Raw genomic sequence first — 16,830 nt, forward strand, 5'->3', positions numbered from 1 at the left:
TTTAATAAAGTTTTTAATGCAAGTAAAATTAGTAAAAAACAGAAAAATTATAAAGCAGAAAACATGGTAAAATAAAATAATAATAAAAAAGTAACAAAAGGAAAATAATAATACAATTAAAATAGTACATAAAAATGTACAAAGGAGAAAGAAAAATTAAAATAAATAAAACAAAATATGAATAAAAAATAAAATCACAGCGAGGCCCAAATGGAAGAGAGTAGATTAAGATTCCACTCATACATCACATTCAAATTAAGAAAGTAATGAGGAGTGCAGGTTACCAGATAAAAATGTTAAAATAATATCCGATAATCTACGCTCACCGAGGTGGAAAATATCGCATTCAGGGACGGCAGCAACGATTTCATTGAGAAGTCGAATAGCTCTAGGTATAGGAGCCATTCGAAAAAGAACTGTGCGAGCAGGAGGTACAACCATTAAATTATGATATGTACCACGCACATAATTATTAGGTACATAAAGTTCCAACTGTTCCAGCAACAACGGGCATGACGTATTACCATGCAGTAGCTGGAGAACGAAATGAATTAACGAGAAGTTTCTCCGAAGTTCAAGGGAATTATACACAAGCATGCCCAAAAGGAAAGGAGTAGGATAGAGATATGGGTAATACCCAAACTCTTTTTCTATATAGAAAACGAAGAAATGCTTTTTGCACTTTTTCGATAATAAGAGAGTAGTTTGCTTCATGCGGACTCCACACAATCGCATTATACTCTAGCTTACTTCTAACAAGCGAGTTGAAAAGCAAGCGAGAAGACATGGGGTCGGAGAATAACCTAGCAAGTAAGTAAGTTTATCTGTCGTTCAGTCTGTCTGGTGATTGTCGAGCGCTTGCACCAAACCCGTATACATACACATATAGGGGTCGGTATACAGGGGCGTGCAGGCGCTCGGGTGGCGATCGTCGTCGGTGGGTGCGTTCGGCGCGTGTATGTGTGGAGGTGGAGCGGTGTCGGTGTATGCGCGCGTGTGTGTGTGTGCGTGTGTGTATGTATGTATGTGCATCGGCTGTCGGCTGTCGGCTGTCGGTGTCGGCATCGGGGTCGGGCGCTCTTGGGATCGGCGCCGAGACCGAAACCGAGACCGAGACTGAGACTGAGACTGAGACCGGCTGTGACTGTGACTGTGACTGTTTCTGTGATTGTCGTCGAGTGGGCGAGCAGTGGTGGCGACGGTGACAGCGGCAGCGAAAGCGACAGCGACAGCCTCGGTCGACGATCGTGCGCGAAGATACGCGGGCCGAGTTGTCGGTGTCGGTCGAGGTCGAGGTGCTCGGTGGAGGCGGTGGAGGCGGTGGAGGAGGTGGAGGAGGTGGAGGTGGGAGAGCGGAGAGGTGGGTGAGAGGGAGAGGGGCTCCGCCGCCGCCCGCCCCGCTCCGCCGCCGCCCCCCCCGCCGCCGCTGCCTGGCGCGCGCATGGCCTCCGAGAGACGCGGCCGAGCGCCAACACGCTAGTGCGCTGGAGGCCGCCGCCGCAGCGCCCGCCGCACTCGCTGCGCCTGCGCCCGCGCCCGCGCCCGCCCCCGCCCCCGCGCCCCCCCTGCCGCCGCTGCCCAACCCCGCGCCCGCGCACCCGCACCCCCACCGCGCCCCGCACGCGCCTCCGCCACCCCCGCCGCCGCCCCCTTCCCCGCAGCAGCCCGCAGGCCGCGCCCGCCAGATGCCGAGCGCCACGTTCTCCAGCGCGCGATCCTACGTGCGGCGCTCCCGCAGGAAGGGGGCCTCCAGGCTGCCGCTTCCCAACAGGGCCCATTCAGGTACGACTACCAATACTACCACCCGCACCCGCACCCACACCCCAACACCACCACCACCACCACCACCACCACCACCACCAACCATCGCATTTGCATAATGCGCTCCCCCCATTTACCCCATCCCTTTGTCTCCTTTCGACCCATGTATGCATCATCCCATCATCGTTCGCCCCCCAAAAGGCGTATGTCACACTTTGGTTATGTCAACTCGACACTCCAAAACAACGCATCATTGATACGATCGTCGTTCGTTTAGTTGGTACACCTTGTTCTGTAAAAAAAAACACACCAGTATACTTACATCAACTTCGATTTTGGCACCCAAGATCGTGTATGTACCTAATTAGTATGTTCAAAAATGCATAGTTGTTGGCTCTGTTTACAGTTATTGGCCACTTAAATTTAATGTTATAAAATTTAAATCCTATAAAAACCTTTGTGCCCCTATGTTCAGTATTGTATTTTAATTTATTGCTTTACTTCCCCCCCCCCCCTCGCCCCCACATACTGCATATAAAAGTATTCCTTCTATTATCGAACATACTTGAGTATCAAACTCAGACTATATAGTGTGATGTGTATAAATATATATATATATATATATATATATATATATATATATATATATATATATATATATATATATATATATATATATATATATATATATATATATATATATATATATATATATTTATACACATCATATATACATAGACATATTGCAATCTTTTTCATCATATTTTAGAACTAATCCGTCTAGTGTAAATTATATGATTTGTAAAATTTTCTTCACACAAAATGTGCCATGTAATTTATGTACCTCGTTGATGAGTCATTGCATCTTAAACGTAAAATATATTTTTTAAAACATTACCATATGTAGAAATGTTTCTGTTTCAGTGTATTAAAAGAAACATCAAATTCATTTATTTCCCCCATCATAACAAAAGAAATCTCAAAATTAAAAATATTTTTGTGTAAAATTCTGTTGATGAATGGTTCAGTTAAAATAATCGCAGCATTAAGTACAGGAAAGGTTTTTATTAAAAAAAATAATAAACATTACATAGTTAATGAAATGAGACCTAGAGCAAAAGTTCTAACTTTCACTGTAAATACCTAATACAATACTAATTTAATGATGACTCATACATAATGTGTACATGCTAGAAATTTAATTTGTATTTTAACGTGAGTCACTCCACCTGAACCTTAATGCTGACCTGTTTATGTGTTCTTATAGCGGAACCATGTGAGCCGCCTTGTCAAAACAACATTCCGCCAATCATCAGCAGTAGCAGCACGGTAGCAGCGGCCGCTTCCAGCAGCGCTGCAGGGGGTGGTGCGGGAGCCACGGCGTCCACGGGTGGTCCGGGGCACCACAATCCCTATGACCTCCGTCGCAAATCTCCACCTTCACACCACGAAGCCAGTGGCTCCAGTTCGTGCATGTTACCGGCACGGAAAAGGCCACGGACGTCAGTACACCGAACACTTTCGATCAAATGTTGTGTTTTATTGTTCGCGTGATGTTGATTTCGAATATTCAATTTGCAGATCCATATCACAAGGAGTCGACGCGTATAATGTATCTCAGTATTTACAATACGAATTGCCCGATGAAGTTTTACTATGCATTTTGTCATATCTGGCCGAACAGGATTTGTGCCGTGTTGCGCAAGTCTGCAAAAGATTTAACACAATTGCCAACGATACAGAACTTTGGTATGTTTCATCTTGTTTGATTAAAGTTGACATCTTTTTCATTACTTCATTTACACTGTAGAATCAGTTGAGTCAGTGTGAAATTTGGAAGTGCATTTATGTAGAAAAAGTGATTAAATCAAAGAATGATGAGCTTTTCCGTTTTGTATGTGAACTTTTAACATTGCAAACATGGATGGATATGATAGAATAACTGTAGGGAACCAATTGTTGAAATTAATTGTAGTTATCATAAGTACATATGCTGCATATCAAATTGAAAATATGATTTCATGTAGTATTATGAAAATTTTAGTTTATAATATGTCAAAGTTTGGCTATTGTAAACAATTTACTATAAAAGTTTAATTATTAACTGAAATCATATATAAATATAACATGTATTTGAGCTAAATCATTACCATAACTAAAGATGAAGAAATATAAATAAGGATGATAGTAATATTAAATATAACTGAGAGAGTAAATCTCTTATTCAGATTAGATATTTTGTCATATGATACATAAAGCTTTCGACAATATGGGTAATAATCATCTGTGGGTATGAAAAATAAGTATTGAATGTTAGTTTTAGACCCAAAAATGATAAGAGATTTTTATATGAATGTGTAAAATATGATCAAGGTAATCAAATAAAGAAGTTAGGATGGCAATGAGTGAGGTATGTTAAAAACTGCAGATTGAAGACTTGAGTTAGAATAGCTCACATGGTACCTGAAAATGTCAGAGCATACAAGGGTGAAAAAATGTAGTTAAATGAAAGTGTAGCTAAAGAAATAATAAGTATATAAGAGATCATTTTAAATAAAATACCACTTGCTTTTTTTTATAGGAAAAGTCTGTATCAAAGCGTATTTGAATATGACTTACCGTTGATTCATCCAGCGCCGTGTCAATTCGAATTTATGTCACCCGATGACTGTGAAGCGGATAACCCATGGAAGGACAGTTTTCGTCAGTTGTACAGAGGTGTACACGTTCGTCCTGGTTATACCCACTCGCCAGACTCTCACATTAAATACTTTGATACTATTCGGGTGAGGAATCTTGTATTGTAGAATACAAGTCTTGTATTGTATTGGAATCTTTGTCATTTGTTAATTTTTCTAATGTATTGTTATGTTTATGTATTTAGGCCGCGTTGGAATTTGTAGAGGAGAGGGCTAATAGCGTAAGTGTATCGGGTAGTGGCAGTGGAAGCTCAGAGGGTGCAATTTGTGGGTCAACAGGAAGTCCCATTGATTGCGCTCCCCCACGTCCAGCTCTTATATTCCTTCATGCTGCACTATATCAAGAAGAATGTCTTGCCATTGATTCCGATATTCAACTTATAGGTAATTGTTGTTCATAATTAAAATAGTCATTGTTTGTGATATTTACATTTCCTTAACTTTTTGTTTGAGTAAAGATCGATTTACATTTGCAAGATTGCTTTTGTATTATTTTTGTTTTTGATTATTCTCATGGTGACAGCTTTTATGTACCTCTTTGTTGTTTATTGGTAGGACTATATTTTATTGCTGTTGGCAGTATGGCAAATATTCTTATTTGTTAGTTAAGATGCTCTGACCAATAAGAATCATGTTTAATATTAGAGGTTCACAAAGCTTGCCGATAAATTGAGATTCAAAGTTTGAATTCTGCTGTATAGATAGCTTAAATGAAATCTATTCTATATGTTTTATATCTTCAGGCCTCTTTAATTGTATTCAAAATATTGTTGTTTATTTTTCTTATAAATCTTTCGCTTGCAGGTTGTGCTCCAGGAAATGTAGCAGAATCAGTAATACTAGAACGTGAATCTGAAAGTACGCTTACCTTTTCTGATGGTGCAAAACGAGCTTATGCAGGCCATCTCACGCTGAAGTTTTCACCCGATGTTACGTCGACGATGCAACATCACAAGCACTATTGTCTCGAGGTGTCGGATAATTGCAGTCCTACTATAGATCATTGTATTATTCGCAGTGCGAGTGTCGGTGAGTAGCATGTAGTAATAGTACATATTTTCATGTTAATGTGTGTCGCTTTTTGTACTGCCAGAAGTTTTAACATAATTTTGAACACATACTTGCAAAACGATAAACTTGACTGATAATAAATTACGTTTTAAGTATTCACTCAGCCACTCTTAATTCAGAACTCGTTAATTTAATGTATTTTAATTTTTCCAGTCGGAGCGGCTGTATGTGTGAGTGGATCCGGAGCCAATCCTGTTATTAAGCATTGTGATATAAGTGATTGTGAAAACGTTGGTTTGTATGTAACTGACTATGCGCAAGGAGCTTATCAAGACAATGAAATATCTCGGAATGCACTAGCTGGAATTTGGGTTAAGAATTTTGCCAATCCTATCATGCGTCGGAATCACATACACCATGGTAGAGATGTAGGAATATTCACGTTTGAAAATGGAATGGTATTGCCTTTGTTTAAAATTTTTTTTTTTTTTATTCAATTTGCGATGTTAAATGTATTAAACTATATATATTTGTTACAGGGCTATTTTGAAGCTAATGATATTCATAATAATCGTATAGCTGGATTCGAAGTAAAAGCTGGTGCAAATCCAACTGTAGTACATTGTGAAATACATCATGGCCAAACTGGTGGAATTTATGTTCACGAGTCTGGTTTAGGACAGTTTATAGATAATAAAATACATTCTAATAATTTCGCCGGCGTTTGGATCACATCTAACAGCAATCCAACGATCAGACGAAACGAAATATACAACGGCCATCAGGGTGGGGTTTATATTTTCGGCGAAGGCCGAGGACTCATTGAGCATAATAACATATATGGAAATGCCCTTGCCGGTATCCAGATTCGGACCAACAGTGATCCTATCGTTAGGCACAATAAAATCCACCATGGTCAACATGGTGGAATTTACGTGCACGAGAAAGGCCAGGGACTGATTGAAGAGAATGAGGTGTATGCAAACACATTGGCTGGTGTTTGGATCACGACCGGTTCAACGCCTGTTTTGAGACGCAATCGTATTCATTCTGGCAAGCAAGTTGGTGTTTATTTCTATGACAACGGTCATGGAAAACTCGAAGACAACGATATATTCAATCATCTGTATTCTGGTGTTCAAATACGAACGGGAAGCAATCCTGTTATTAAGGGAAATAAAATTTGGGGCGGTCAAAATGGTGGTGTTTTAGTTTATAATGGAGGACTTGGATTATTGGAGCAGAATGAAATTTTCGATAATGCAATGGCTGGTGTTTGGATTAAGACAGATTCCAATCCTACCCTTAAAAGAAATAAAATATTTGACGGTAGAGATGGGGGAATCTGCATATTTAATAGTGGAAAGGTGGGTTTACTTCGCCTTTCTAAAATTCTTACATATTAATTTTCAAGTAATTTAATCTTCCAGTTCCGATCATACATAGTGAAAATTATTACACTAATATTATTTATTTTCTTTGTCAAAACAATTGTTAAATTACTAAATTGTTTTTGTGTATGCAATTGAGTGTCATGTTTCTTGAATTACTAATAATTGCATTCAATTTTTGTGTAATGTTTCAGGGCGTGTTGGAGGAGAATGATATATTTCGAAATGCTCAAGCTGGAGTTCTTATATCTACTCAAAGTCATCCGGTGTTGAGACGGAATCGAATCTTCGACGGACTAGCCGCAGGTGTTGAGATCACGAACAACGCCACAGCAACGCTCGAACACAATCAAATATTTAACAATAGATTTGGAGGTACATGCGCGTGCATTAAAATATACCCACGATAAGAAATTTAACATTAAATTTTTGCAATGTTTTAATTCATAATTTATTCAAAGGTTTGTGCTTGGCGTCTGGAGTTTCGCCGATGGTACGCGGTAATAAAATATTCTCTAATCAAGATGCAGTGGAAAAAGCTGTCGGCGGTGGACAATGTTTATATAAAATATCGTCTTATACTTCCTTCCCAATGCACGATTTTTACAGGTAGGTGTTCATACTTTTTGTTTTTAATCATTTTTATTCTCAAGTACTTATTTGTGTTTTGATTATTTTTAGATGTCAAACATGCAACACAACAGATCGCAATGCTATATGTGTAAATTGTATTAAAACTTGTCACGCTGGCCATGATGTAGAATTTATAAGACATGATAGGTATGCTTTATTACTGTAACTTGATGGTGATTGAAAAGTAAAAAATTCAGTACTTAAACGGTTTATATTTGTAGGTTTTTCTGTGACTGTGGTGCAGGGACGTTGTCGAACCAGTGCCAGTTACAAGGAGAGCCGACCCAAGATACAGACACGCTGTATGATTCCGCCGCGCCTATGGAATCCCACACGCTCATGGTCAACTGAATCTCGCACCGTTCTCCCTCCCTTACCCATCCTCCCCATACTCCCCTTTCTCACATACTATTTGCATCTCATGGTTCGTTTCTGTGTGTTCGTTTCATGTGTAAGTGTTTGTTTGTACATTTAGAGTGGTTGTTTATTTAAAACTATTGCTGATGATGGATGCATATGTGTTAAACAGAACATTCTCTATATAAGTTGTGTTTTTTCTAATTTAATATTGTACATAAATATATATCAAAAATATTATTCTATATAGTTTAATTGTCGATGGCAGTCCTACAGCAATATAAACGGGGATTACATATATATATATTAATGATGTGTGTAATACATATATATCCCAATTTGTTCTTTGAACTCAAGGAACTGTATAGCATATGTGATGGAATTTGAAATGTGATTTTATAATCTAAAAGAATAATAATGTGATTTGTTTTGAATATACGAGACTGCCAGTGTGTGAATAGAGTTATAAAGTGAATGATGATAATATTGGCCTATTTATTGTAATTAAATGCGAATTCACTAACGCTGCCAATATGTATTTGGTGTCACATCTACTGGCGGTGCTGTAAAATGACGACATATTTTTTTTGTAATGAACATGTGAAATATGGATTATTTTGCGGTATCTGCCCCCGCCCCCGCCCCATTAATAAACTCGAACATTTTGCAGCTGATTTTGAACGTTGTCGTTGTGAAAAATGCTCTTGATCGGTATAGGCCTAACTGTGTAGGATGAAATTTTAAATTGAATTGTTGGTATTGGTCATGACAAATCAATGGACATATAGAGGATATACTCAATGAACCTTTTTGTATTTGTTGTCAATAGGGGATAGTCTGCGGTACATATTGTGAAGAAAAAAATCATATAAAAATTGCTCTGGAAATTGACTTTATATCAAGGTAATACATATTGAGTTTATTTTGATTAATAATTAGAGTTTGTATGAGTCATTTATATGATTATTATTCTTGTTGGGTAATTCCATTACCATTTTTATGTGATTGTTTTTTTTTCTTCAAAATAAAAATGTAAAATATGTACTTCAAACTTATCTGTTAATCAGAATTATATCGTCTTTTGAGGTTCTTGTATGTGATTTAACTGACTACATTATATTGCAAAAAAAAAACTCAAGAAGCACATGTCCTCGATTGTCATGCAGGATTTTAGAACGTATGTTTAGAAAAATGTTTTGCCAACTAGTTAAAATTTTTTATTAATTCTAAATTTATCAAAGTAAATCCATTGTGTGTAGTTGAATGAAACTACATCGTTTTCAAGAAGAAAAACCTCATCAGTGCCACTTGTGTACGTTTTATGTATTTTTACATATGATTTTAATTAATTTAGAGGAATCTCCGTTTAACTCGCACAATATTAGGCAATATATTGATGTTGGACTAGTCTAGAAGTCTTTGGTGTATTCACAATTTGGTTGATCATTTCTCTGAAGCAGGTGGCATACAGACCAAGTTAGGCTAGATAAAAATATTTTCTAAGTAATCGCGGAATTCGTTTGAAAGGAAATAAATAATCAGTCATGTTTGTGTGTAAGTTTTTTTGATGAAGAAAAAATATGTTTTTATCAATGTGTATAAATTTAAATGAGTTTGTTGAACCGCTTGAAAAATTTCTATTTATTTTTCGTCACAAATATGAGATTTCGTAAAAAAAATAACAATGAAACATACTTATTCTAATCAGCAAAAGTTAAATTTTGCTTTAAGTGTTTTTAAACCTATTATATATTATCACAACTTTCTGTATATATATTATATATATATATTAAGTGCATTATAAGAACATTCGTCGGGCATTGATCATTGCAATATTCCATAGCTTTTTCATATAACTCATTAGTCGTTAGTGTTTTCGTTTTAAAAGCATAAAAAAGCAAAACCACGCAAAGCAACGTTTTCTATCGCAATTTCGATACTTATTATTTTTATTTTTGAATAAAGTTAAATTTAATAAGGAAAAATGATTGTGCATTTAACAGTTCGCTCTCTCTATCTCTCTGAAATGATGAAACGTCAGATTCAATTCTTATAAGGACGATTTATTTAAATTACACTGCTAAAGTATTAATAAATTAAGTAAGATATTAAATTTATCGATATACATATATTTTTTTTATTTTATCTTTCTACAATTAAAAACGAAACATTAAATCAACTTCACTTTCAGACATCGTTCAGTACGATTCGATATTGTTAAACCTTTTATAAAATTTGCGGTAAAACCTCGATACAATTTTGTATATTGGTATAAAAATCGTATAAATTATGAATATTTTTATTTTATCGTACAGTACAAAAGAATTGTATTATATATGCATATATAAATTAATACTATTTATTATGTTGATCTTATTTAATCAATTTGATACTCAAAAATTGTCTGTTAAGTTGATCCTGAGTGAAGTGTTTAAGATCTGAGGTTTTACTGTATGTATTTTGCATTTTGTATTAATTATACTTTATTTTTGTATTCTTAAAATTATGTTAAATCAATTTCAAAACAAGATTACAATAATTGCTATTTAAAAAGAAGTACAGTATCTGTCATCAAAATTGCTTCGATTCATTTTGCTGTCAGAAAGTGTCAGATCGTAGATTCATTTGCTCGAATATAAAGTTATAATTAAGATTTTGATATTAAGGTAACGCAGAACAACCGTTTATTTTATTATTATTATGTTCCATATCGATCTTCCATAGTAAAAAAATGATAGTCCTAATATATTTTATTTATTACTTATTATTATTTTTAATTATTATTTGAGACATTTTTTACAATATTAAGGCGATAACTTTTTAAAGTTTTATAAGAATGACTGAAAATAGTTAATGTACGAGATCGCAGAACATATGTAAACATAACGTGTATGGTTATTATTTTTACGGATCTCACTATGTATCCGTATTGTGAACGTATCCATAACAACATCTAATTTATGAAATTATTCTTGTCGTTTTCGAAATACAAACGATTTCGTTAAATTGAATGTAAACATAATATACATACATATTATCTTATTTTTTCATATATATTATGAATTTAATATATATGTATCGCACAGTAAAATTATATTGTATATAATTTGACCTTACTGACTTTGCCAATAAAACCACAGATAGTAATTATAACTTTAATTTGATTAATTGCCCAAGTAAATATAATATACTTCAAGTGATGGAAATGGCAGTATCGAGAAGCAATGTTCACTGTTTTGTTCTGATATATATATATATATATGTGTGTGTATATGTATACGTATACAAATACGTACATATGTATAATAGCTACTGATTTTTTGATGTTTTTATGAGTAAGGATACTTGATAATAAATATCAATGTAATTTGTATAGCCGACTTGAATCAAGTAAAAACAGGCTGTAAGAAGGCATGAAAACATTTTGTGCCATACATCAATTCAATCTTGAAAAAAAATTTGTCAGTAATCGGTTATGCAAATCCCAGTGTAATGCTAATTAGTTTAAAGAGTATGTATCATAATAACTTAATAAAAAAAAATGTACTACTTAATCAGTCATTGATTTTTAAGTTCTTCGTCTATATCCTTGTTCATATTAGTTTTATTTTCTTTAATTATACAATATATTATAACATTTTTATTCTGTCAAAGTAGGTGGTGGAGTTTGACCCATATCGAATTGTAGCAAAACTACTTCATAAGTGGCAACAGCTCCAGCTACCTGAAATAAAATGAGTGGTGTTGAAAATTCATTACATAAAAATATTTTTCGAAGGTGGTCAAATCTTACCCCCAACATAAAATTTCGATTCACTGTGAAAAATCCCATTCCGGTAAGACCCACTTCATCATGGGTCAATTGAAAACCTAAACGTTGTATCTACAATACAAAATAAGTAACCTATAGACATGGATTCAAGAAATACTAGTTTCAGTTTTGTTGAATAATATTTACTTCTAAACAATAGGTACTCGCTGGGCAACATCTAAGGAACGGCAAAGACCTGCGCGCTTCGATCGGTACAGCGGCAGCTGCCAATGCTACACAAATAAGTCTCCCCACCATGAAACCAAACGAGCCAAAGAAGTATGCATTATGAAGAGGACCTTGTAATGATGGCCTGTCATAACAATGATCTGGATAAAGCTATTAATGTTGAAGACCAGTTATAAAGATTAGTACTTACGCTAAACCATTGAGCATTTGCAGACATATAAAGTAGAGATTATTAGTAAAGGATAGGAGAACGAGTGGACCCAGCATACTGCTAAAATCTCTAGCTAACTCTGAACAGTTTGTGTATAGCTCCCGCATGAAACGCCAATCTTTGATATTGCTAGCCTGTAATTTATCACCCAACTGACATTTGAAAGGAACAAAATATAAACAATTTGTCGCTGCTTTATAATTTTTTTTTAAATATAACACTTTGTATAGGTCTTTTAGTTGATGAAGTCTTATCTATTATTAACTTGCTTATGTATTGGAAACAAGTAGGTGTAAATTCTATACCGGCGGAAATATCATTTAGTCAGCAGTAAATATTGTTCGATTTTTTTTCATGGTACACATATTAAACCATAATCCATATCACTCAGGTAATCCTCCAAATCCAAGTTAGTACCTGAATCATCAGCAAGGTTTATTATTAGTATCGAAATAGTCACGGAACCATTTAAAGCTTATGTTTCTGCCGGTATACACAATCGCCATGCCACAAAATGCACGAATTTATTAGCAATACTTATGTATTGGTAGCAGAGTGTATTTTGCACAATGAGATTTCGTCAAATGAAAGACCTGTATCACCAGTAAAGACTGACGGTATAAGTTTTGCTTTTTTAATGAAGCTAAATTATTTTTTAATATGTATCAAATATTTTTATGTAAGATAAATTTGAGTATCTTAACACACCTTAAGCGGGTCTGGTAGTACTATGTTTCATATGAGCTTGACGAGAAATGCGGAATATGTAGTATCACGTTTGATATTGGTTCATCGCGGAAGGCGGGATACGTAGTACTACGTTTATTCCAATAGTATATGGAGATTTTTTTATATGAGTGAATTTTTGTGCGATTTTTATAATCTATTGTATTATACAAATCGCTAACACTACCGCTAGTCGCCGCAAAAAAAATTCGCCCGCTAAAGGTGTGTTAAACTAAATAAATTAATTCTATGTATTAACAATTTTATATTTGCAAATATGTACATATGAACAGATATAAGCTGACTAATAACTGCTTATAACCGATAAACCCTTGCCAAGAAAAACCTTATAAAATATCGGCTCTTTTGAAGAGACTTTCTAATTGCATACCGCAATGTCTGTTTTTAGTATTTTGTTGTTTATGTTTCGATATTTAGCAACCAGTCCCGAGCATGTCAAAATCAAGAAAAGATCTTGGAAGTTCCACGCAAATGTTGCCACTTTGCTGACATAAAATATAAACAATCCTAATGCCATGTTATATTGTACTGAAAACCAAATTTTTTAGCTTACAAAAAAGAAAGTAACAATACATATGTGTGTATAGTAATAAATTTTATATATATACCTGCGTTAAAAATAAACGAGTGTGATCGTAGACAATATTCTTTGAGACATTCTCTTAATGTTGAATTTCCCAATAATATATTGGCCCGACAGGTTGGCGTGTTTATCCCTATACTCAACATATGTTCCGCTAGAAACATAAAATCGAACATCAATGAGGAATTTATCAAACATGTACACCAAGCCTTCAGCACTTACTTAAAGCGAGTATTAAGATTATGATAGCGATGGCTCGAGTTCGGGCGCGTAGCTTTGGGTAAGGATATGCATCTTTTTCGTGTTTTTCCCATTGTATCATTATGTTCGGCCAGGTGCTGGCCAATTTGCGAAATATGCATGAAGAAACGAAGGCGTTCGAGTAAAATATTCCACCAGCTGTTGCATTAGCAAAACCTCCTATGAGCATTTTATGTTATTTAATAAGGTTTTTCATGTTGCTATTTTTAATATATTCAAGTGTACTATACCAGATTTTCCAGAATTCACTTTAAGCAAAGAACGGATAGTATGTACCAAAGATAAGATGGCCGCCCACAAAAGTGTCAAAATGGTGAACAATGAAAGAAAACTTGGGACAGATAATTTGTTATAGCTTAATGCGATTGCTTGATTTTCTCGTATTCCTTTTATGGGGAATAATCCCACAGCGTATGCCACGGACAATGTATTTTTCATTGAACTTTGGAAACTCTCATTGTTTGATATCTGCTGAATGAGTAAAAACTAATAAGAGCCTCGAAAAAAAGTTGTATGTAACATGATAATGTAAAGATTGCAAAATTATGTCGCTTTGAAAAGAAACTGAATTCATCAGCCTTTTGATATGTTATAACTAGACTGCGGATAGAGACCGTGCTTTTTCCAGGAATCGGGGCGGTTTGGCTCTATTTACAAAGCTAGAGTACAAAAAAAAAGGTTGGGCGAACCTTTTACAACAATTGAACAATAAACGGCGCGCTGTGGATCCGGCCACTAGTTATAACTAGAGGTAGGACCGGAAGCGTGTCGTTCATTGTTAATTGTTTGCCGTGCTTTGTTAAATTTTATGAAGAACCTTTTTTTTTGCACTCTAGCTTTGTAAATAGACCCAAACGGAAAAAGCATGCTTCCGATCCTACCTCTAGTTATAACATCAAATGTAGAGAATGGTAAACTGTATTAAATAACGCATTGATACTATTATGTACATATCTTATTCTTCTAATATATAATTTCGAAAGAGACTTTGTATGTATGTAAATTTTGGATGGAAGCATCGAAAACAAATTTAACAAAGTTACTATGACGATCGTTGAATATTATTTTTTTCAATTCAAATAAATTTAATAAAAAAAAAAATGAGTGCTTACTATTAGATTAACCATTTAAGCGGTTTATATTACAAATACCGAGCAAAGCCGGGTAAAAGCACTAGTCTAATATATAATTTCGAAAGAGACTTTGTATGTTTGTTTGGTTCGTTGAAAAAAACATATAAATTTAAATAAAATAAAACTATTCAAATAAATATAATAAAATGTTTACTATTAGATTGGCCATGTTTAAGCGGTTTATATTACCAGTACCGGGTATTTATAATATTATATAATAACACTAGTATAATATAAAATTAACTTTTTTAAAAGTGAAATGAATGTTAATTTTCAAAATGAATATTATCCAAAGCAGGTTAGAGAACACAATTGTGCATATTATAATGTATGTATGTACATTTGTGACAGAATAATTTCTAATATAAAATAAGTTTTTATTCATTCATTCTTACCTTTTTGACGATTTTTTCATCGTTAACTTGAGTTGATTTAAAATTTAGCGTCTGAATTTTGGCTTAAACATAAAATTATTAACATTTATGTACATTGAAATCAATCGCCTAGTGTGATATTATTATAATATAAAATATTACCGAGTTTATCATTCAAATTTTTTGATAGACGCATTTTAGACATTTTCTGCATTTTAGACATTTTCTTTGTACAAGTAGAGGATTTTGTGAGACGTGTACACGCTTTGATAGTCGATGGCTATGTGGTGTTATGTTTGATGTAATAATATTATTTTTGTACGTATAAAATAACGTATCACATTAATAGGGAGGCCGGGGTGGTGCTATTATCCGCAAACAACAAATACCTGCGTGTTTCAACCCCTACCATTTTAACCCTCAATTACCACATTTCGATCGCGTTTGTCACTCAAGTACTATCTCGATGTCTATCATATTGAATATGTGTATTATTTTACAAGAAATGAAAACTAAATGCCATGGAACGTGTTGTGAGATAAAACAATTTTAGTTTTAAAATAAATATGATGAGGCAAAATTTCACCATGTATTTGTTTTTCTTTTATACGAAATTGAAGGGGCTACCATAATATGTATAGAATTATCAAACACAAATCGTTCATCATTACATGAATCTACATACAATAGACATTCATTTTCAAGACAGTTCCTTTATCAATCAATCAAATAGAAAAGAAAATTGAGCAATTTTATTTATAAGTATAATATGAACATAAATGTGTTCTCTTTTAATTTGTTACCAAACCACTCATAACTTAAAAAAAAAAAGAAAAAAATATTCATGCCTAGTAAATTTTTAAATTTTCACAGAATTTGAGAACCTTTGAAGCAATATTTACATGTTTTCGAATATTGATTTTAGTATTTACGGTAAGTTAATGATATGAAACCTTATCATGTTTATCATTATACTGATATGCATTTAAAAAAAATCGGATGTGACCAACCCACGACTTTATCTATGCATTTGAGGAATATAAGACGTATAAAAAACAAAATTCAATAATGAAACATACATACACGTTCACACATACCGGCTATGAGAGCATTTTCGATACAAATTGAACGCAATTGTAAGGAATCTTACACAAGACAAAATTTCTACATCCAGTTGTCGGATTTTGTTCAATTTTTTTTTGTTATATTATAATAAAATCGAGACATGAAAAAACATTTCTTTCACATTCTTTTAATTTATTAACACCTTTTTCCTGAATGGGGTTTTATACATAATAGTTTTCTTTAAAAAAAATCACTACAATGTAAGTATCATATCTACTATTATTTATATCGAAATGTTAATCTAAAATCACATGGTTTTTAATTTTTTTATGTTCAATTTCAAAATGGCCCCCTCCTTGACTATTTTCTGGATCCGCCTATGATAGATTCATGTAAATCATATCACAATCACAGTCATACAGTACGTTATTTTGCCGAATAAAGGTATTAGAACTCGCACCCTGTTAAGCTTTTAATTAACTCCACAACCTTCGATACAGCATTGAATGTACATACGTATGTATATATGTCAACTATGGATAAGTATAACCAGTATAGTTGTTTTGCTTTTGTCGGATTGAATAATGTAAATTGGTAGCATAGA

The 16,830-nt window shown here is 34.3% G+C and overlaps 3 protein-coding genes and 1 long non-coding RNA gene across 5 annotated transcripts in view; 3 read left to right on the plus strand and 1 right to left on the minus strand.

Annotated features, from left to right (window-relative positions):
- Positions 1 to 13,419, plus strand: part of Trs33 (trafficking protein particle complex subunit Trs33) — a 58,967-nt gene extending 45,548 nt beyond the window's left edge. Inside the window, exon 4 of the mRNA XM_077429545.1 lies at positions 13,408 to 13,419. The gene's annotated coding sequence lies outside the window, so the exon portion shown is untranslated. The remainder of the gene's footprint in view (positions 1 to 13,407) is intronic.
- The window catches only part of LOC143910915 (uncharacterized), a 95,160-nt gene that overhangs the window by 49,567 nt on the left and 28,763 nt on the right, over positions 1 to 16,830 (plus strand). The gene's annotated exons all lie outside the window — the stretch shown is intronic.
- FBXO11 (F-box protein 11) lies at positions 1,686 to 9,523 on the plus strand. Its single transcript, XM_077429526.1, has 12 exons — positions 1,686 to 1,782; positions 3,029 to 3,263; positions 3,343 to 3,510; positions 4,343 to 4,547; positions 4,646 to 4,844; positions 5,265 to 5,489; positions 5,685 to 5,929; positions 6,011 to 6,838; positions 7,057 to 7,237; positions 7,324 to 7,471; positions 7,544 to 7,642; positions 7,717 to 9,523. Exons 1-12 carry the CDS (start codon positions 1,686 to 1,688, stop codon positions 7,844 to 7,846), a joined length of 2,760 nt encoding a protein of 919 aa, XP_077285652.1. The 3' UTR covers positions 7,847 to 9,523.
- Positions 11,184 to 15,624, minus strand: LOC143910909 (gustatory receptor for sugar taste 64a-like). 2 transcript variants are annotated; one of them, XM_077429541.1, is made up of 10 exons: positions 15,324 to 15,624; positions 15,183 to 15,244; positions 13,885 to 14,125; positions 13,616 to 13,813; positions 13,419 to 13,547; positions 13,181 to 13,338; positions 12,043 to 12,197; positions 11,811 to 11,976; positions 11,646 to 11,735; positions 11,184 to 11,576 (listed from the first exon to the last, which is right to left on the minus strand). In XM_077429541.1, the coding sequence occupies exons 1-10, from the start codon at positions 15,382 to 15,384 to the stop codon at positions 11,493 to 11,495; spliced, it is 1,344 nt and encodes a 447-aa protein (XP_077285667.1). In that variant the 5' UTR covers positions 15,385 to 15,624; the 3' UTR covers positions 11,184 to 11,492. The 2 variants fall into 2 exon arrangements, with proteins under 2 accessions (XP_077285667.1, XP_077285666.1); XM_077429540.1 differs by having other exon boundaries at positions 11,398 to 11,576; positions 13,885 to 14,122; positions 15,324 to 15,441.

The sequence above is a fragment of the Arctopsyche grandis genome, chromosome 4, assembly GCF_051622035.1.
Source record: "Arctopsyche grandis isolate Sample6627 chromosome 4, ASM5162203v2, whole genome shotgun sequence".
Classification (NCBI taxonomy): domain Eukaryota; kingdom Metazoa; phylum Arthropoda; class Insecta; order Trichoptera; family Hydropsychidae; genus Arctopsyche; species Arctopsyche grandis.

Coding starts and splice junctions, on each gene's coding strand:
- FBXO11 (XM_077429526.1), top strand. CDS start 1,686: ATGCCGAGCGCCACGTTCTCCAGCGCGCGATCCTACGTGCGGCGCTCC. Junction 1,783..3,028: donor TCCCAACAGGGCCCATTCAG/GTACGACTACCA, acceptor GTGTTCTTATAG/CGGAACCATGTGAGCCGCCT. Junction 7,238..7,323: donor ATTTAACAATAGATTTGGAG/GTACATGCGCGT, acceptor ATTTATTCAAAG/GTTTGTGCTTGGCGTCTGGA.
- LOC143910909 (XM_077429541.1), bottom strand. CDS start 15,384: ATGTCTAAAATGCAGAAAATGTCTAAAATGCGTCTATCAAAAAATTTG. Junction 13,814..13,884: donor AGTGAATTCTGGAAAATCTG/GTATAGTACACT, acceptor AAATGCTCATAG/GAGGTTTTGCTAATGCAACA. Junction 12,198..13,180: donor TACTAAAAACAGACATTGCG/GTATGCAATTAG, acceptor GATAAATTACAG/GCTAGCAATATCAAAGATTG.